The sequence below is a fragment of the Doryrhamphus excisus genome, linkage group LG1, assembly GCF_037039965.1.
Source record: "Doryrhamphus excisus strain RoL-2023G ecotype Guam linkage group LG1, RoL_Dexc_Guam_v1.1, whole genome shotgun sequence".
NCBI classification, from domain to species: domain Eukaryota; kingdom Metazoa; phylum Chordata; class Actinopteri; order Syngnathiformes; family Syngnathidae; genus Doryrhamphus; species Doryrhamphus excisus.
The window spans coordinates 14,446,662-14,468,383 of record NC_136357.1 but is presented as its reverse complement, the minus strand read 5'-3'; the positions used below and the strand labels follow the sequence as shown (position 1 = coordinate 14,468,383).

The 21,722-nt window shown below is 41.8% G+C and overlaps 1 protein-coding gene across 9 annotated transcripts in view; it reads right to left on the bottom strand.

The window, feature by feature from the left end:
• Positions 1–1,631: 1,631 nt before the first annotated feature.
• mgat4c (mgat4 family member C) overlaps positions 1,632–21,722 on the bottom strand; it is a 128,623-nt gene continuing 108,532 nt past the window's right edge. For all 9 annotated transcript variants that reach the window (XM_058076699.2, XM_058076700.2, XM_078790769.1 and 6 more), the window contains 3 exons: positions 11,429–11,568; positions 9,746–9,893; positions 1,632–9,571 (listed from right to left, as the gene is read on the bottom strand). In XM_058076699.2, coding sequence (XP_057932682.2) covers positions 8,415–9,571; positions 9,746–9,893; positions 11,429–11,568 — 1,445 coding nt within the window. In that variant the 3' untranslated portion in view covers positions 1,632–8,414. The remainder of the gene's footprint in view (positions 9,572–9,745; positions 9,894–11,428; positions 11,569–21,722) is intronic.

Here is a 21,722-nt window from a genome sequence, read left to right as displayed (position 1 = left end):
CATTATGAGCAATGTGTGGTTGTGTTCAAAGACATCATGTAATTTAAGTTTAAAATGTAAACTTAAAAAAAAAAAATTCTAGCATACTTAAATGTAGCAAGTTGTACATTGGAATTAAGTTATAAAGTGAGTGACATGAATATCAAGTTCATGTTTTTCTTGATTTTCCTCTTTATTTACACACACACACACACTTAGGCATTATAAAGTCGTTTGTGTCCCTGAACGAATGTGGCGCTGTAATGACAGTGAGGGCGTATGGTTCCCAGGATGAACGGCCTAGAGACGTGTGTGAATTGGAGAATACATACAGTATGTGGTGTTGCTGATGTGTTCAGGTCAGTGGGGACGCTCCACTGCGATTCCGTTGCTGTCATAACAGAGTCGTACTTGCTCTGGTGCGCATGCATTAATTACACTAAAAAACTGAATGTAATTAATGAAATAAAATGTTTACCACAATTTTTAACTAGAACTACAATGCCACTTATGGGGCAACAATTGATTTCATAGTTAATGTCAGTAAAAAGTAATTAAAAATCAGTATGTTATATCTTGTTTCAAACGTTTAACAGTCAGCTCTAGTTTGACTTGACTCTAAAGCAGGGGTCTCAAACACGCGGCCCGCGGGCCAAATGTGGCACGCAGGACACTAGTTTGAGGCCCCCGCCTTGATATGAAAGTTTAATGTTAGTGCGGCCCGCGCAAGTTTGATATGGATGCTGTATGGTATCATGTACCCAGAAAAAATTATTACGTTTGATTAATGTTCATGTTAAAGGTTAAATAACTGTTAATAGTTATCCTCCCTATCCGTGTGGAAGTGGTAAGTTTTTGGCTATTTAAGTTTAAAGGAAATAACTTGAAGGCTACCGTTTAGGTCGCTAGCTCTCTAGTTTGCGAGTTAGCATGTGTCTCAAGACCCTGCAGTTGCGCAATATGTTGTAAATAAAAAAAATATATAAATGTGACTATAGTCATGTTTTGTCATGTCTACAGGGCTCTAATAATGCTTTGTTAATTTTAATCTAAAAAAATAATTTGTCTACCCACCAACTATATGTGGTTTCTTAAGTTTTTATTATTTGCCGTTTTATTATTATTATATTTATTTATTACTGATTGATTGATTTTCTTTATTCTTGATTTGTTTATTTATTTTTCATCTTATTTTGTGCAGAAAAATAAAAATTAAGATATTTGAGAGCAGTGGAATGTTATATCAGAGCTTTTATTGTAGAAAAGCGGAACCAAATTACTGAAAAAGTTTGTATATTTTTCTGTTTTTAATAAATGTGTTGTTTTTTTTGGAAAGCCTGATGCGGCCCAGCCTTGCCCAGACCCTAGCTCCAGTGCCCCCCAGGGAAATTGAGTTTGAGACCCCTGCTCTAAAGGTTACCTAAGGATCTGTTCTTGACATTTTGGTCAGTGTTAACACAACAGTTATAAATGTCACTAAATAAGTTTTAGATATTTTTTCTTTATTTTTTTTAAGTACTGCTGCAACATTCTTCAAAACACCTTTTGACAAGAACATGTTGCTCAGAAGCCAAGTAACATACTTAACTTTCATACGAGCATGGATAATATTGGCACATAAAAGACAATATTACACTTTTTTTCTTTGACTTTCGTGATGGCCACCAGTGATGGCATAGAGGAAAATGTGATGATAGCCATAGAACCAGAAATTAAATTGACAGTAACGTAGACGTTTGGCTGCCTAGTACAACAACAAGAAGAATGTTGGAAGTTTTTTGCAACACTTTTTCAAAATGTTGTGGACTTATGATTTTATGCTGTCATGCACTTTTGGGGGTTTGTGTGTGTTTTTTAGCATTTGCAGCCCTTTCCTCGTTGTATATGTTTTATGATTGTTGGTTTTTGATTTTGGGTCACTTCTGTGTTTGTAGTTCTTGAATGTTGTTGCGCTTTTGCCCCTGTTAAATACTGTCCCCCTTGCCCTCCAAATAAAAACAAAAAGCATGACGCTGCCGATGTCCCCCCCTCTGGCGTCATGCAGGGGTTCATTATGTATGCTCTTGAGAAGATGAGAAGAAAAAAAAAGCATATGCATATTGAAATGAATAATGTATGGTCTTAGCTGGCGGCTAAAAGAGAGTCAAAGAGGCTCTTGCTTGTTCTCAACAAACTGCAAATGTCAGTTAAACTGCTCTTTTTTTGCTCATTTAAAATGTACGCCGCACCCTTGTGCTTATTCTACTTTTATATCACAACTGTGGAATAAAACACACCGATACCGCATTTGACACACACTTCCACATACTGCATCCATTGCTTTAATCCTTTTGAAGTACGATATCATACAACATGTCAATACAGTCGCAGTACAAAAATATATGTATCATCTTACAGTACAGTGGGGGAGCAGGAGGAGAACATAAGGAGATACTGGGTTTCTACATGACGTCTTCTACGCACAAGGCAGGAAAGACTCACACATGCACATGTTGTTCATGCTCCACATTCACCATCGTCACTGAAGAGTGTCACCTGACTGCAGGGGGTATCCAAAACATGGTGGAGGGGGTGCTTTGATCATTTTTGACTTCTTTATACAATTTGTATATGAGGTTGGTTATTGAATTTAAGAGTCCTACCTTTACCTTCATTTCTATGATATATCTTTCAGGGGACAATACTGAAATACGGTCGTCCCTCGCCATTCCACAGTTACAATTTTGTTGTTTCCCGGTTTTTCAAAAATATATAAATTCATAAATCATGCAGTTTTGTGGTTGAATATGACCTATTATTAATAAAAATATGCATATTTAAGCAAAATCCCCCTATATTTAACATTTCAGGCATAAAAAAAAAGTCATTTAGAAGATGCATTCAAAGATACTGGGGATATGTAGTACTCTGGTCACTAGGTGTCAGTAATGTTACTGTAATGTCTGGTGAGACACTCAAACAAACCTGACTTGATCGCAAGAACAACAGGCTTTTATTGCACATTGAATTATCTCACAATAGGCACATTCATTCATTCATTCATTCATTTTCTACTGCTTTTTCCTCACGAGGGTCGCGGGGGTGCTGGAGCCTATCCCAGCTGTCTTCGGGCGAGAGGCGGGGTACACCCTGGACTGGTCGCCAGCCAATCACAGGGCACATATAGACAAACAACCATTCACACTCACATTCATACCTATGGACAATTTGGAGTCGCCAATTAACCTAGCATGTTTTTGGAATGTGGGAGGAAACCGGAGTACCTGGAGAAAACCCACACATGCATGTGGAGGACATGCAAACTCCACACAGAGATACCCGATGGGGGAATCGAACCAGTGTGGCCTGCGCGCTAACCACTTGTTCGCCGTGCAGCCCGGTCTTGAAACAATTAACCAAAATAAATGGGGGATTAATGGACTTTGGAGCAGTCAGTGTCAGCTTTTCTAGCAGTAGAAAATAGTAAAGCTTTTACTATCCACTGAAAATGAGCCAACACACATTAATAAGGTGTGGAACATCCACCAGCTTTTCTTTTCCATAGAATAATAAGGCAATGTCAGCTGACAATGGTTGGCACATATTCCCTTCAAGGACATCATTTGAACAATGATGCGTTTTGAGTCATATTGAGTGGATCTATGTAAATCTATGCTGCTATTCAAGCTTTGCACTGACTACTCTGAAGTATAGTCTCATTTATTTTCTAGAATACTGCCCTTGACAAGATATACTGACATAAAAAAATGCCATGCGACCCAGTTTCTGCTTTACAATGTCTCAGTTCATGTTATAACCCGCAGCTCCCCGGTGCCAGCAGCACTTGTGCATCCCCAGACCATAATGCTACCACCACCATGGTTAAGTGTAGACACATTTATCTTGCTACTCACTCGTATTTAGACAGTAATGGCAGTATGTTGACTCATAGTCAGTGGAAAATACTACTATAAAAATTCTATAACTGATATCTGAGTTTCATTTCATTTCAAACAGACTGTGTACATATATTTATACTGTTATTCTGTATATTTTGTATTTTTCATATTTCATATTTTTCATTCTTTTTTAATAGATGTGTCTGCACCTACTATACCAAAACAAATTCCTAGTATGTGTTTGATCATACATGGCAATAAACCTTTTCTGATTCTGATTCTGATTATATAATATCATCCCTTGAGGAGATATAATTGATGAAACGTGAGGGGTCCTCACTTTTGTGTGACACTGAGCAAAAAATACAGAGATACTTTTTTATTAAGTTATTATGAATTAAGTAATAATGAAAATTTTGATTTTTTTCTTTTGGCAGATTATATAACTTCATACTTTTTGCAGCTCTCTTGTCGTAGGTTTTGTTTTGATTCATCTTCTGTTGTATAACGGCCCCAAAGAAGTCATCATGAACCAAGTCCAAATGTGCTGTTGAATGTGTTACTACTTTTTTTCTCCCCTTGAGGGATTCTTTGAAACAGAAGCAATCATTTGATAAAATGTGCGGCATCACACAGTTCAAATGTCGAGTGGTGTGAATTTTTGGCAAAAATTAGAACTGAAACCACGTGAGGAAAAAGGATGCTTCCTAGCAGCAGAGTGTCTGAACCCGGGAGCAAAGATCAGAGCAACATGAGGGAGTGGAGGAATTGAGACAAGTAGCTGCAGGGGAGATGTTGCTGAGCTGGTGCAGGGAAGAGAGAGAAGCAAACAGAGCAATTTACTGAGAGCAAAGCTGCTTCATTCCTGTCTGTGCAATCTCATCTCAACTCTGTGGAAAAAAAAAAACCAAACAAACAGTGTTCTGCTGTCAGCATCTCTGACACAACATGCGGCAGCCGTAGCCACCCCGGTGCAAAGCGAAAAGTGGCGAACACTGAAGCAAGGAGATACGTACAGCTTCCTTGTGCTCCTCACGGAGGGAAGGTAATTAAGGGCCAAATGGGGACTTTCTGTGCGAAGAATCCCGGAGCAACACTTTACCGCCTTATTATCAGTCATGAAAAGCAGCTAAAGACACAATCGCCTAATTGGACGGTGTTCTCAAGGAGAGACGCTTTCTGAAAACATATTTTACTGCACTTACTGATAACTACACTTTTTATGATCAACTAGAGGCTTCTAACATGTCTGACAGAGTGGATTGGAGAGGCTCTGTGCAATAACATCTTCATTTTTAACACATTAGACAGGAAGGGATTTAATGCAGGGGTGTCCAAAGTGGGCCTGGGGACCATTTATGCGCTGCAGCTACATTTTTATTGGCCCCCAGTGAATATTCCATACAGGAGGTCCTTGGTCTATGTATGAGTTCCAGAACGACCGTTCCTACTGTGACGGTGTAAGTGCCTTTTTAGTGTATGTCGAAATAAAAGTCACTCACTCTGTACAGAGAACACATGAAGGATTTCAATTTAAAATACAAATGAAGTAATAAAAATAAATAATAATTAAAAAATGCAATAATGCTTACTTTCATTTCTGTTGTTATCTTGCACACTGAAAGGGGTGTTGCAAATGAGGGAGACACAGGCTTATTGGAAGCAATATAGTGCTTAGTTAGTGAATAAGTGGCTTCCCCAATATCTTTTTCTGTATGTGTTCCTCGGAAGGAAAAGTTTGGACACCCCCCAATTTAACAGATTTGAATGACATCCTGGACCACCTTTGGTCACTTCTGGACTACCGGAAATGAATTGTAAATTATTTTGGAACCAAAACACTACAAACCATAAAGCGTCCTTTCAGGTCCAATACATGTCAGGTTGGCGTTTCATTCGTACAGTGGAACTCGGGGCGCCATGGACCGGGACTTACAGTGGTTTGTCTAACAGCTAGAGGGTTCCTGATTCCATTTCATGACCTGGATCTGGTCCGCATGCACCAATCCTCAAGAGGATGGTTTAAACTCAGACACAAATTTACTGTACAGTAATCCCTTGTTTATAGCAGTTAATTGCTTCCAGGCCCGACCATGTTCATTTTCCACAATATAGAATTCAATAATAAATGCAATATCTTCTTATGACTTTATAAATGTGTTAAATTTGTTTTTTTTAATTATTAGAGCCCTGTATACATGACATAACAACCCTTTAGTCCCATTTACACGCCCATTATTCTTTGTTTACATGACATTGCAAGTCTTATGCTGTGGAGATTCGGGATGGCTGATAGCGAGAAAGCTATCAAGCTAGGACGTTAGTAAGCTAGCAAGCAATTCATTTCAAAGATTTACCACTTCCACACGGGATCAGACTATTTTTCACTCTATCATGTTGGACATGCCATGGCTGACTTCATGCAGTGTTGCAGGTAATGTAATGTAAGGTAATGTCTCATCAATGTTTTGCTTCTGATTACTGCTGCCTAGTGACCAGAATATTACATATCACTTGTATTTCAATTAGGGCTGTCAAAAATAGTGCGTTAAAGACGGTAAACTATTTATTTACATGACATTTCTGGTGTAACCACTGCTTTCGACGGCGCAGTGAGGCGTCCCCACAGAGTCACACAGAGTCTGATGCTCTTTTAAAAATTTATTCTGACCTCAACACATCAACAGCAATGCAATTCCAACACCATATATGTATCAAACTCCAAACAAACACGTCTGTAGTGCATTTGTCAGTTGCAAGTTGCAACATTCAATGCATTCAGAGACAATCCGAACATCACATCAATGTCTTTATTATTATCTATATTATTATGGGTAAAAAAAAATAAGAAAAAGTGGATGCTCTTATCACTCACTTAGTAACTCTTAATGAGGAAGTAGACTTTGCTGGATTAAAGTATGCTCGGAAATCCCACAAAATTCACTAAAAACTTAAATTATATGGTGTCTTTGAACGTAACTCCTCATTGCTCATAATAACACAAAACTTGATTCAAATATTCTGCTATTAAGAATCCAGTGTTAGGTAAATCACTTTTCAGACGTGTGCCATCTCTTAACTCAATTTAAATGTTCAATTGATTTGTTGCTGTTGATCCATGCATATACAGTATACATTATCCTGTCCTGTCATTTATCGTTCTTCCAATAAAATACAGTAAAAATGGTCATATTTCAGACATAGTGTGACATGGTGATTGGTCATGATTAATTAATTTGAAAACCGTGATTAATCGGATGAGAAGTTTTAATCATTTGACAGCCCTAATTTCAATATGTTTTGACTAATAATAAACAATAGTCTACCACAAAACAGCGATCATTCATTAATGAATTAATTTCTGAAAACTCGCCATATAGGGAGTGAGCCGCAATCGAACCACAACGTTGTGAAAGACGACCGTACATTGTACAAATGGCAAAATAAAAACATGTACAAGTTCAATACAAAGTGGTAAAATTGGGAGTTCAACCCTATATTTCTTGAAAAATCTTCCTCAAAAGTCAAACATACACATCATCAAATCTCATGAGACTTCAGCTCAGTGAGCATCTCAATGATGAACTCATTTTGTGATGTCACCACAGCAAAAAAGGGAGAGTGTCATGATAACCATCGAACAAAAAATGAAAACGGTCTAGTTAAAAATTTAATTAAAGGGACTGTGTGCAACTCTCTCCAAATGACACTTTTTGAAGCCAAAAAATATAAGAACACAGCAAGAATATGGTACCAAAAGTGGTTAAAAAAACAAACAAAACACAAATTGCACAATTTCTTTCACAATTATGAATTTAACTGCATAAACTTTTGTTCGGCCCCGATAAAATAATTGCCATACATGACTCTCAATCGCCGCTGTTGCTATTTACGTATACATCCATGGTGTACACAACATTTGCATTCATGTTCAAACCAAACTGCTATCATTGGCAGGCAACAAACAGAACGAGTGCAAATACGTGTGTTACGTTTACATACTCAATTCAAACGTTGGGATGTTGACGCCCTGTAGACAGCTGAAGGAATCCGTTGCATACCCATGAAAGGTCTGTAGGTCTCCTTCTGGATCTATCACATTTCAGCATTCATTCCTGGATTGTTGTCTTGTGATAGAGTAAGATGGCTATTGATTTTTACTGAAACTGAGACAACTGGGGTCGGGGTTCATGTAGTTTTGAAATGCTAATCCAGTATTCCTCACAGACAATCAGACCAGGAGTTTTACTTGGACAATAGAAAGTGCCGCTGACTCGCAACTGCCAATCACTGAATAGATGATCTTTGTGGGATTTATTGGCAATAATAGAGCATATGGAAACCCAGGATCAGGACCGTAAAACTTCTTCATTGTTAGTTGACACTTTGCTTTACATGTTCATCAAACTCATAATAAATACAATGATGATCCACAAAGGTATTAAAAAACTATAAATCCAAATGAATAAATAGGTAGAAAATTATGACATGAACCTGTAAAGACTTCATAATAATAAGAGTTTTTCCTATAGTATACTAAGAGTCTGTGTGCAGACCTCATTGGCTGGGTGGAGGTGTGGTCCATAAACTTATACTCTTAATGATGATCCATTCCTTCTGACTGGCCGTCACCACGATGCGCACACACTCAATGTCAAAGGAGATCTTGCGGTCCACGTCCTGGACCTCGATGTTGCCGTTTTTGAACTCCCCCAAGGTGATGTAAGAGGAGCACTGCTTCCCCTTTTTGGTACCCACCACTTTCTCCCCGACTTCCAGAGCTCCACGGTGCAGGATGTCATTCTGTCTGTCGTCAGAGCCGGTGGAGATCTTTATTTTGCTGATTTTGGTGGACTGGTTGAAGACAATGACAAAGAAGTCTCCGGTAGAAGGAGGCTTCCCCCAGAAGTATTCGTCCACGGTGCTGTAAGCCTTGGTGGCGTCGTAGTTCTCAAAGACGTTGATGTTGGTGTAAAGGCTGGCCGGAGGGTTGTCGGGAATGTCGACTGAGTCCTCCTCGAAGTCGTCATCCTTCAGCTTGTTCTCAGCCCCTTTGTAAGACGAGTAGTAGCCCATGTGCTGGAAGAGGGAGGGCTTGAAGCGGATCACGTCTTTTTGGGCCAGCAGACCCCTGAAGTGGATGAGGAGCCAGTCGCACGGCATCTCCTGGTAGAACATGAGCAGGAAGTGAGCCAGACGAGGCAGGTCCCTGGAGTGGTACAGCTTCCCGATGTAGCCCAGCTTGGAGAACTCCAGCATCACCCAGTAGGAACCTTCCCTGGATGTGATCACCTTCTTCAGGGCCGTCAGGAAGTTGCGGGAGCAGCGCACGTCGTCCTCCAGCATCATGTAGAAGTCTGACAGGTTGGTGCAGAAGTTGAGCAGGAAGGCGTAGTCCACGTTCTGCTTGGAGCGGAAACGCACCCTGTCCTCGGGGTCATTGTAGTTCCTCTTCAGGCCATCCAAAGATGGATAGTACTCTTCTGGCGCCTGGATCACCAGGAGGCGACCCGCGATGATGTGGTGGCCAAACTTCCTGCTCATCTCCTGCACCAGGTTCTCGCACCATACCGGGTCAAAGTCGGCCAGGTGGACGACCACCACGATTTCTTTCAGCTCCTCATAGCTGGACTGATCAAAGATGGACTTGATGGTCTCCAGGAGGTAGTTCCCTCGCTTTCGCTTCACCGACGACAGCCCGATGGTTAGGTACTCTGACAACAAGGAACATGCAACGTCATTCAATCTACATTATAATGTTAGAGAGAAGACAAAAAACTGGAAGATGCAATTTGTAGTGGTTATACTTCATGGCCAACGTCAAACATCTTGACTTTTAGCTGTGGTTCATGTTCTTAATGTCGTCTTTACTGGGACTCTTAACTTACTCTTGCGGTTCAGCGGCGTCCCAGCAAGATAACGATACGTGACATTTATGTTTCTTGAGAAATTACGGAGCTCTTGGAAGGTGTGAACATAGCGCTCGGAACTGGGAGGGTGAGCCGACGTTTCCCGAAGCTGCCTCTTGTCTTCTTCCTAGAAGAAGATGGACATGGAGAAGATCACTTTAAAACAGTAAGAAGTATCTTGGCTGCTGCTATCTATGGCAATGACATCAAATAAAAAATTTAATTATGAAATTAAATCAAATGAAATAATTTTTTCCACTTTTCTGACCTATAAATGTAGTTAGAATGTTGTATTCTTGTGTTAAATGATGCCAAAGTTTCAGATAATGAGGTTTGGGAAGTGAGCCCTGAAAGAAGTTGGGGGATGGCTCAAAACGCTTGGTTTCAAAAGGCGTGGTAAAACTGCCCCTGTGTGATGTCACAGAGGAGCGGACTTCCTTATATGGGTCAGCCTATGAGCCAGATAAGCTTTCTGCCCTCCCGGAAATTCTGTTCCTCTGTATTTGGTGATACCCAGCAAGAGAAAAAGCTTTTCATCTGTCAATTTCACACGGGACTGTTCTTGTGAACATGAACATGAAATATCCGCTAAACTGTTGCTGGAGCCAGAGGCAGCGTGCTGTCGCTGGGCAAGGTGTATTAGTTTCAGAGATGCTTTGCTTCCATGTGAGGCCCTCACGTCCAGTTTCTGAGCTCGACCGCACCAACGGCGCCTCTGACAAAGTGTGTCCGACAAAGAGCGCTATCTCTTGGGCAGGTGGGTTTGCCACACGTCTAGCTTCTCCTTAGTTCCACCGTATCAGTGGTGCCACGTTACTCTTACTACCCAATTTTGAGTTCATATATGGTAAGTCAGGGGTCTCCAGCCAGTAGATCATGAGCTTCCAGTAGCTTTTCAATGAGCTCTCCAAAGACTTTATTCATTTATTATCAACACCTATACCCACTTTATTCGAAAGTGTGGTTTGTTCGTAATTAGGAATTAGCATTCCTAATTAGCATTTTGGGCGTGTGACCAATCACAGCAGAGTGGCGGGCTGTGGGTGGAATAATTTAAAACAGACTGTTTTGGCAGGAAGCACAAATCCCAGGAAATAAAGCTGAAATAGGTGCATATCCTGGAAAAAAAGTTTTCTGTGCTGGTTATTGTGTGTTGCTGCTCTATGGGAGTCCCACAACTCAATAAAACAGGTCGTAAAATGAGCCTAATACCATCATAAAAATCATACAAATTTCACAAATAATGAAATTAAATGGGCGGCACGGTGGTCGAGTGATTAGCGTGCAGACCTCACAGCTAGGAGGACCAGGGTCGATTCCACCCTCGGCCATCTCTGTGTGGAGTTTGCATGTTCTCCCCGTGCATGCGTGGGTTTTCTCCGGGTACTCCGGTTTCCTCCCACATTCCAAAAACATGCTAGGTTAATTGGCGACTCCAAATTGTCCATAGGTATGAATGTGAGTGTGAATGGTTGTTTGTCTGGCGACCAGTCCAGGGTGTACCCCGCCTCTCGCCCGAAGAGAGCTGGGATAGGCTCCAGCACCCCCGCGACCCTCTTGAGGAAAAGCGGTAGAAAATGAATGAATGAATGAAATTAAATCATTAAAAGAAACAAATACAAAATAAAAAATAAAGGACAAAGAGAGCATTTGTGTACTAACCAGCACGTATCCATCTTCAATGTAGAGGTTGAGGAAGAGGAGGAAGGCGATGAGGAAGCCGAGGAAGGGGATGGTGGAGCGTTTCCTAAGACACCTCATCTTGTCCAGCGACTTGCACAGCAGCCTCATGACTACGACACCTGCAGCACACAATTAGAAACACACTGTGACTGCTAGCTTTGTCATGAGCATCACAATCATTGTGTGAACAAATCACATGGAAGAAAAACTGCAGCATATTGACCCGTGATGCAATCGATGTGTGTGTGTGTGTGTGTGTGTGAATCAAACACGCTTGTTCACGCATCAATTATCTGCTCGCTAGAATTGTACGGCACACTCACAAATTGGTGTTTTGATTGGATCACTTCACTGTGATGGAGGACACCTAAAAAGGTTGGAATGGCCACTTCATTAGATACACCATGTGACGTGATTCTGCCTTTACAGACAGGCCAATGTCACTTTTGTTGTTTTTTATTAACTTTTTGGAACATTTGCATGTCTCTCAGATACAACATAATATTAGGGACACATTGAAAAAACACAATAATCGGAGATTCCAAGAATAAAATTGTAAATTCATGCTCAATTGCTCTGTTTTGCTGACATGTCATAAATAAAAGCTTGGCTGAACTTTCCTTCTTTCCCGAAGAGCTATCTTATTATTGCAACAATAATCAATTCACCTCAATGATCTGTTGTTGATGTTGTTTGTCATGAAAAGACAGCACAACAATTTGACAAATTCACAGTGCCATCCGTGATGATGCTAATAGGTTGAAAATAGACATTGCTATAGCGACCTGCTCGTTTTTTTCCGGAGTGAAAGTGTATACTCGGAGTGAAAAGGTAGCACCTGAAATGAAGACTGAGCCGTCCCTTTTTTATTCTTGGAACCAGCGAACAGCTATAAATCTATAAATTCCCAGGATGCATTAAGTGTGTGTGTGTGTGTGTGTGTGTGTGTGTGTGTGTGTGAGAGAGAGAGATATGTTCAGTCTTGTGGCAGGAATCCAGAGTGAAGCAGCAGCAGTGAAACAGACTAAGTGTCTTTTAATGGACGCGTCCTGCTGGCAGTTCCACACTCACTGTGATGTCAGCGGCGGGCGGCACCATTTTCGGAACGATGCACACCCCAGCATGCGGAGGTTGTTAAATATGTGTGTTTTGTATGTGCGTGTGTATGTGAAGTACACATTGTCAACCACAGTGCTGTTGTCTTCATGCACACACCTGAACACATCAACAGAGTATAGTTTTATAGCACAGTGAGTGCAAGGTTAGACGTTGTTTTCATTGTTTTTTTTCATTATGTTTTTATTTAAAAATTTTACTACAGTCATGAGACATTTTATTTTCACTAAACTTTCTTAAGAAAAAAAAAAAGAATCTACAAAGTGAAAATCTCCCTCACAATAAGACTGTCTCCCGCCTTTGAAATGCCCCTTCAGTGTGATGGACAAACACAGGGATAAAGGTAAGCAAATTGTTTGCCTTTTTCTTCTTGTTTCTTTGAAATATTTAATTTATTTTTTACTACAGTGGGCTCTAATTTTGTATGGGCAGCGCAATTTTCATGAGCAGCGGAGCCAGGCACAACGCGGCGCACCCACGCCTCCTTTCTTCCCACCAGCGCAAGTGGCAAAACGGGAGGAGAGAAGGCGTGAGAGGGTTTACCACAGCTGAGTGCAATCTTAACCAATCAAATGAACGCCTCTCGTTGCCTTTAAATGCGCAGGACTGGACTGCGCATCAGAGGCCATCATGCGCGTCTTTCCCCAAATTCACCAACAGTTACATCAAACACAGCATCAGGCTAATCCAGGTATCTGGCTTGTTTTCCACCAGCATTCATTTCTGCTCGGAATGGCCAAATAGGAGAACCTTTGATGGTATATATCGGCGGTATCCTCATCCTCCTTGAGTAAAAAAATATATCCTACAGCCAGTTTTTAATAAACATTCATATTAACTTCATATTAATCTTTGTTTTTAGTTGTCTAATGGGTCACTTTCTCTATTTCCACAAAGTCAACATGTTGGTTCATTTGCATACAAACATTGATTGGAGGGTTACTGAGAGGAGGGAGGGACGATCTGTTATGCTTTTTCTGGCGGGATCACTTCTAAAATTGGGGGGAGCAGGCCCAGTGTACAGCCGGCCCCGGTTGGCATCATACTTTCAGCTGGCGTCCGGTTGAGTTCCTATTATGCGTGACGTCTTTGATTTGACATCATATGTGATGGGGCAATTAATACAAAAATGTACATGCTGGTTCAGACGCTTATGTTAAATAGTGGTTGCTTGTTGCATTGAAATCTGTCTGACACTCTTGCCTGTGACGTGTCTGCACTGTGCGCCTGTCAGCCAATTTACCACTGTTAGGGGATGTTTCATTTGCGTCAAGAATAGACCAGGTCGGAGTTTTCAGAGCACCTTTGGCACGCTGTTTTGTCACAAAATTGTCACTGCGCCAAGCTGAAAATGTAGACGCCTCCCATGGTGCGCCGCCACGCCCAAATTACCAAATTGGCTGTGCATAGTGGTGCGCTGGTCCAAATTACCACATGTCCGTCATGTGTTCTGTGTACTTTGTGAGTGGCTAAGGTGTTAATTTGTTACTACTACATTTGTCTTACTTTATATTTCCACTGTAAAAAATAACATCAAGGAAAGATGTTTTTGAAATCCTTCTCAATGTCGTCTACTGTGGCACACACACACATACACACGTGCACACGAGACGACTGTTGGTGGAATTGTCTTCCATTTCCCCGGCGACCCCCCGAGCAGCAGTCAGCCCATCAAAAGGTGATATCAGACAAAGGCCAAATAGAAAACAAAGATCTCCCTAGTGAAGTGAAGACAATCACAGCCCGCAGCCTGAAGCGCACGTGAAAGCAAACAAAGGACTTGTGAAGCGCACATGCAGCACAAAGAAAGGCCCCCCCATTGTCGCTTGGTCTTGATTACGTCCTGCATGGCAGCTACAGGAAGTGCTTCGTCCCACTGTGATTCCTTGAAGTGGTCTCCAACGCTACTTACAATGATGCTTTCAAGGACACGTGTTTTGCTTTTTATTTGCCTTTTTGTCACACTTTTTTCCAGGCACGATGGGCTGCAATACCTGTCATACTAGAACAGGATCAATGTGGATTTATCAGATCACATGACCTTTTTCCATTGCTCAAGGGTCCAATTTAAGTGTTCCCTGGCAAACAGAAAGCTTTCTTCTTCCAATTAGCTTCTGTGATAAGCACTTTCATTGAGGTTAGTTCTCTCCAAAGAGTGGAAATGTCGACTATTAAACAAAACAGCGTGATGTCACATCACCATCCAAACCTCATTGGTGCCTGCCGGGTAATTGTTGACCACTAATGTTGCAGCTTTTGAAGGAGTTATTTTCTGCGTTTATGCTTCCAGTAAGAATTCAACACTTTACATGAAGGCAGTGAAAGGCAAACTAAAGACGCTGACATTTACAATTCAAGTTTTCTCCTCAGGGAGCAGTTTGATGCGGGAACATCACGGAGTCACTTTGGAAATCAAAAGTTGCTCTAACACTTTCTCTCCGCCGATTGAATCACGTCAGCTTCGGATGGAGGGGACTTTAAAAGCTTTGTTGGCGCGACGGGAGGACGGGAAAGGAAATGGCGAGCGTTAATACGAACGGGCGGCACGCAGCGATTCTCCCACATTTCATCTTGTTATCTGTTTTACATTATTTCCCCCGGGCCCGCTGCCACCTCGCAGATACCCGGTGCCGTGCAAATAATCAATTAAGCCGGCAGGTTTGCAGAGCTTCAGCAGTTGCTTTGTGTCAGGCCGTCAGCCACTTTCCATGGATTTTCCTTCTTGATGAAAGACGCCGAGTGTAACGGAGGCTTTTATTGATAGCGGAATGTGGTGCGAGGAGGAATAATAAGGTCCTTTCATTACCAAATGGCTGCTTGCTTAATAATTCAAATTGGTCAAACAGTTTAGGTTCTTACAGGCTGCCAGACAAAGGACTCCGTCATCCACAAAGACTTTGCTGCCTTGTCAGCCATACCAGCACGAAAACAATGCTAATTATCAGGAGGGAGCACTCACGTAATCCTGGTAAAAGCTACCAGTCGCCACAGCCAATCAGGCCTGAGTTTGACGACCTGTCAGGTCTACAACGAGTGGGCGAGAGCAAGGGTGTGACTTCATCCTAGGTCTTTATCTTGAGTGCATAAGTACAGCATAATAAGGGGTGTCACGACACCTGGCTCACATTCATTAATTCATTTTCTACCACGTATCCTCACGAGTGTCGCAGTCTATCCCAGCTGTCACCCTGGACTGGTCGCCAGCCAATCACAGGGCACATATAGACAAACAACCATTCACACTCACATTCATACCTATGGACAATTTGGAGTCACCAATTAACCTAGCATGTTTTTGGAATGTGGGAGGAAACAGGAGTACCCGGAGAAAACCCACGCATGCACGGGGAGAACATGCAAACTCCACATAGAGACGGCCGACGGTGAAATTGAACTCGGGTCTCCTAGCTGTACCATGAGATGAGATTTTAAGATTTTAATTTCAAGAAATGTACAAATAAAAAAATATAGCTAAATAACTCTTTTTTTCCACTGCATGATGTATAGACACATAGTGCCTGTATGACGGACATAAGGTCTCACTCCCTTTGAACGGTGTTGTTTTATGGAACGCGTAGTTTGATGAAGCGTTTCGGTATTGAACCAACGCACTGATGAAAACAAACACACATGTACATGGCAATATATGGATTCCATTTTTTATGTATTGTGTAATTAATTAATTTATTATCGCAAGACTTTTTCTAATGTCTTCATTTCGCAAGATCTTGTGACACAATATCACATCATGTTTGCATTGTGGTTAAGTGTGGGGACTCGATGTGGTCCAACACTCAATACAAATACGATATGAAATTGAAGATGAAGAAGTAATCTAGCAAACAAAAATATATACGAATGAAAATACACCAGATATTGTATGAAAAAAAACATTTTTAATAATAATAATTTTACAGACTCTCCTACAGAGCGTGCACGCTCACTGTCAGAATTTTTCATTGTTAAAATACAGGAAGAAGCATGAAGTGATTGTCTAGTGTTGAATGACAGCTGAGTGCTAGCAGCAGATTACTAGTGTAGAGAGTGGCCGACAGCAGCTCCTGTGTGAAGGTTCACTACATATGTTTTCTGCTTGTTAATAAAATGAATGAAGTGCATTGTGAGTCTTTCCTTATCCACAAACAGCAGCAATATAGTAGTATTCTAAACTGGCCTGTAGGTGTCAGTAATGTTACACTGATGAGACAAGTATGCTTGTACGCTGTCAATGTGCGCTAATGCGTGAGTCTATCTTATCTTAGTCACGTCTAAGATGGCGTATTTTACTATATTGGGTAATACAAGTGTAAAGGTGACTACAGGGGTGCCATCTCATGTCTACTGGGGGAGGGGATAATGGTAAAAACAGGTATTTCGAAGTCCAAGTGTTTTCCACCTCATAAAGTGGTCCCATGTGCACCGCCATCCCTGCAGCATCCCTGCACATGGTTGCACCAAGGACCTGAACAGATGTACCAACACCAACAAACCCCCACACCATGCTACCCTCCACCACCATGACTTCCTGTCACTGCTGTCAGTAGCTTTACTGTGTTCATGTGTGTGTGTGTGTCCTATCTCCCCATGGACACACTGTCCAAGCCCCCCCCCCCCCGCTCATAGACACACGCACACACACATACTGCTGCAGCCCTTAGGGAGGAAACAAGCCGTCGATGACTGTGGCACCTCTAGCGTGAAGAAACGCTGTACGATGAGCTGCCCGGTATGAAAAAGTGGACTTGTCTCAGCCAGTCAGGCTCGCTGATACAAAAACATTTGAAGACACGGCATCCTGCGGTGTCTTTGATGCCCTTCCAGGATGTGTTGGACACGTCAACAAAGATTTCACTGCTGTGGCCGCTGGAGAATGTCCTCATATGTATGTGCCAGGTAAGGGACACTGTTTGTTGCACTAATGTAACAAAATAAAGTCAGGATTCTCATACGGAAATATGGCTTTGTCAGCCTGAGGAGCCTAACTCCATTCCCTTATTTTTGTATCTAAATCACGGCCATCCAATAGGAGTGTCATGAGTCACCTAAGTCATGAGACGAGACAATGCATGAGATTGGGTCCACAAGGACGAGACAAGATTTTAACATGAATTTTAACGAGTAAGTAGACTTAAAAAATATGATTGGACATACAATTTTATTTAACCGAGTCATTGATAGTTATAGTCTCACACATTGACGCTCAAACATATTATTGCCAACATTTTTAAGAACAAATAAACCGCTGTTCTGATAAAATATAATAATTCAAACATAATTTTTTGATTCGGCGGTCGAGTGGTTAGCACGCAGACCTCACAGCTGGGAGACCAGGGTTCAATTCCACCCTCGGCCATCTCTGTGTGGAGTTTGCATGTTCTCCCCGCCGTGCATGCGTGGGTTTTCTCCGGGTACTCCGGTTTCCTCCCACATTCCAAAAACATGCTAGGTTAATTGGCCACTCCAAATTGTCCATAGGTATGAATGTGAGTGTGAATGGTTGTTTGTCTATATGTGCCCTGTGATTGGCTGGCGACCAGTCCAGGGTGTACCCCGCCTCTCGCCCGAAGACAGCTGGGATAGGCTCCAGCACCCCCGTAACCCTTGTGAGAAAAAAAAGCGGTAGAAAATGAATGAATAATAGAGCTCAATGCTTTTCACTTGTCACAGAGCCTTCCAGCTGTGCTTTAATAGTTACAATAAAAATACGTATATATAATTAAGAAACATTATTAGGGATGTTCTGATCAGGATTTTATGATGCCGATACCGATAATCCATGAGTGAAATCAGCCAATATCAATACCAATACCGATCACATACATGCAGTGTAACGCTGATGCTGGGAAAACAAAGGTAGAATTGTTGGAGCCTATCCCAGCTGACTTTGGGTGAGAGGCGGGATATACCCTGGACAGCCAATCACAGGGCACATATAAACAAACAGTTCAATGGACAGTTTAGCGTCGCCAATTATCCCAACATGCATATTTTTTGAATGTGGGATATGATTGCAGTGTAATTATATTTGCTGCTGAAATCAGCGTTATTCTTACTTCAGTTTCTAATTCAGACACCTGAAATGTAGGCATCAAAAGAAATGGCATCACAATCATCTTGGTCGACTGTCTTAGCCAGCAACGTGTTGGACTTGAATTAACTGCTGTTAATTTGCTGTTGTGGCATACAAACGGCTGACATGGCGTCCAAACAAAGTGACCATCCAATATAACCTTGATGAGGCTCGCTTTAAGTGCATCAAATTCCACAGGCTTGGCAAAATTCTCCCGTGCTCATCTTGCACTGAACGGTAATGAGCGCAAGGCAGCGTTCCTCCAGAGGCGAAGGACAACAAACGACGTGCAATCATACGGCGTAATGTGCTGATGATGCATCAACAGATGCGACGCTCGCTTCCTTGTGGAAGACCTTTGATGAAGACGGCAGCTGACAGTCTGGGAGTGAGTGCACGAGCTTCGTCTGCACGTTGAAGTGTGTGACTGGAGGCTAACGGACTGTACCGAGCTCGTGCTGATCCAGCTGTGGCAAACTCAATGATTCATGGGAGCGGTTAACACTTTGACCCACATTGGATGTTCTGCCAGAGGTGCATGGGTGATAGCTGCATCCTTCTTACGCTCTTGACATGAACGCATGATCTCCATTTCTTTGCTACGGATACCACACATGAATTATTAGTTACTTTTGAGACACAGGATGAGTCGATCGTCGTCAGGTTCACTGACATCCAATGTGTCTTTAATCCCATTTCGCCACGCTAATGGACTAATGTCACTTTAACCCTCATGATGTCATGTGACATCTCATCTTCTTGCTTGAGGACATTTCTTACATTAACAGCACACTTAAAATGGAGCCATGTCGTCATGTCGCCCTCTTTGAGGAAACTCACAATATGAGAAAATGCATGAATCGTTTGAAAGAAATCCCTACTCCTTTAAAAGCACTCAAAGAGCCAAGGTCAGCTCCTGGGCAAATTTGTGAGATGAGAAAAGCGTCTGCAGGAAGCGAGAGGCCGGCGGCAGATAACGCAACAATGCTTTATATCTCCTACACATTTGGCCAGGGGGTGGCAAGGGACAGCGGCCGTCTTTTCACAAGGCGGCGTGGTGAAATGAGAGCTGAAAGACACAATGAGACAGAGTGCTTTCTTCACCCTGCAGAATCACTCACTCCTACGGAGTCAGCTTCTACACGCTCAGGAAGACCGAGAGCGTACTCACACTAGACCAATCGTACCTTGATGGACTTGGGGGGGCCATTCACCCTACCCCTGACTTGTCACATCACCTCTATTCTCATGTTTTACTGCAATTTCCCTGATTCTTTTATACGGGCCTCCAAATTGCCGACTCCAAATTGTCCATAGGTATGAATGTGAGTGTGAATGGTTGTTTGTCTATATGCAGGGCTCGACAATAACGATGTACCGATGGCCTGGGGCAAGTTAAAACAAAATTCGGGCAAGTAATTCCCGTCAGGCAATTTCACTTTGGCATGCCATACTGCAAAGAGTTTTTTTAAAAGCGGTTCTTGTTGGGTGTTGGTAAAACACGGACTGCGTAATTCCGTAATTTGCAAACCAATCCTTGCAAAACTTGAAATGGACCAATCAAAATCGTTTGTTTAGACCGCGGACCGTAGTCCACAGTCCGTGTTTTACCCACGCCTGTTCTTGTTCCCGATCAACCATTCAGCGATCGTTTGACTAGGAAAACATCTATCATGGCGTCCCTGCAAACATCGTCTAATTCTTCAACAACTTGTGAAGGAAAACAGCAAAAAGTGATGAACCAGTGCCTCCTAAACAAGTATTTTATTAGCGGCAGCAAATCAAAGGATGGCACATTGCTGTGACAATTTGAAGTGGTCACAATGAAACACCATCGATTAGATCCAACACCAAGTGCTGATTTTGCACAAGCTACAAAATCTAGCGGTTCCATTTCTCTGTGTATTTTTCTCACCTTTGTTTCAAAAATTATTGTTTGACCATTGAGCATTTTTTTCTGGATTAAAAACACTTTACTAGTACGCAAATGTGTATATTCAATAATGTTTCATTGTGGTGCACAACTTATAAAATGCAAAGTGCCTAGAAGTCTCTTGACAATCCAGATTTCCATGCAACGTCATGTCTTTTCATTTTACATGGGGCAAGTTCGGGCAAGTAGTAGGATTCCCCATGGGCAAGTCATTTTGGTTTTTAATGTAGAGCCCTGACATGTGCCCTGTGATTGGCTGGCGACCAGTCCAGGGTGCACCCCGCCTCTCGGCCAAAGTCAGCTGGGATAGGCTCCAGCATGCCCACAACACTAGTGAGGATAAGCCGCATAGAAAATTGATGGATGGGATAGGTGATTGAAAGTGTGGCATTTGATCTCCCCATGCTGCATGGGGCTATATATAATATAGCTGCAGCTATATATAATATAGCCGCAGCTATATTATACTGTATATATACCATATTATACTATATATACCTATATATAGCTGCAGCTATATATAATATAGCTGTTTAACCATGCATGTTCGGTTAATCGGAGACTATAAATTGCCCATAAGTGTGAATGCGAGTGTGCATGTTGTTTGCCTATAGGTGTTCTGTGATTTGTTGGTGATCAGTCCAAGGTGTACCTTGCCAGGGTAGGCACCTGCTCACCGGTGACCCTAATGAGGACAAGTGCAATACGAAATAGATGAGTGGGTGGATGGAGAGACACTGGATGTTTTTCTGGTTATTTCTTTTATCGTGTAGCATAGTTAAATGAAAGGTGGACACATGTAGTAACACCAACATGTTTTGATACTTATAGTGCCTTGCACTTTAGCACTCAAGCACTTTATGTCTCCCCAAATTGATGGGTTTGTCAAGTGCACATGGTTTTATGGCTATTGTTTACTGTTTTTATTTATTCTTTCTTCTCTGTTTTATGTAAAATGCTATTGTTATTGTACTTAACATCAAAAATGGAAATTAGCCATCGGCTATAATCTGGCATATTTACATGAAAATGTTGATTAATATACACCGTCCCTGTCTGTTTGAAACAAATGCGTCTACAAATCTATTATGCTGCAATTTCAATGACTTTATGAATTATTTCCAGTCTCGTGCCGAGTCATTCTGATCATTTAT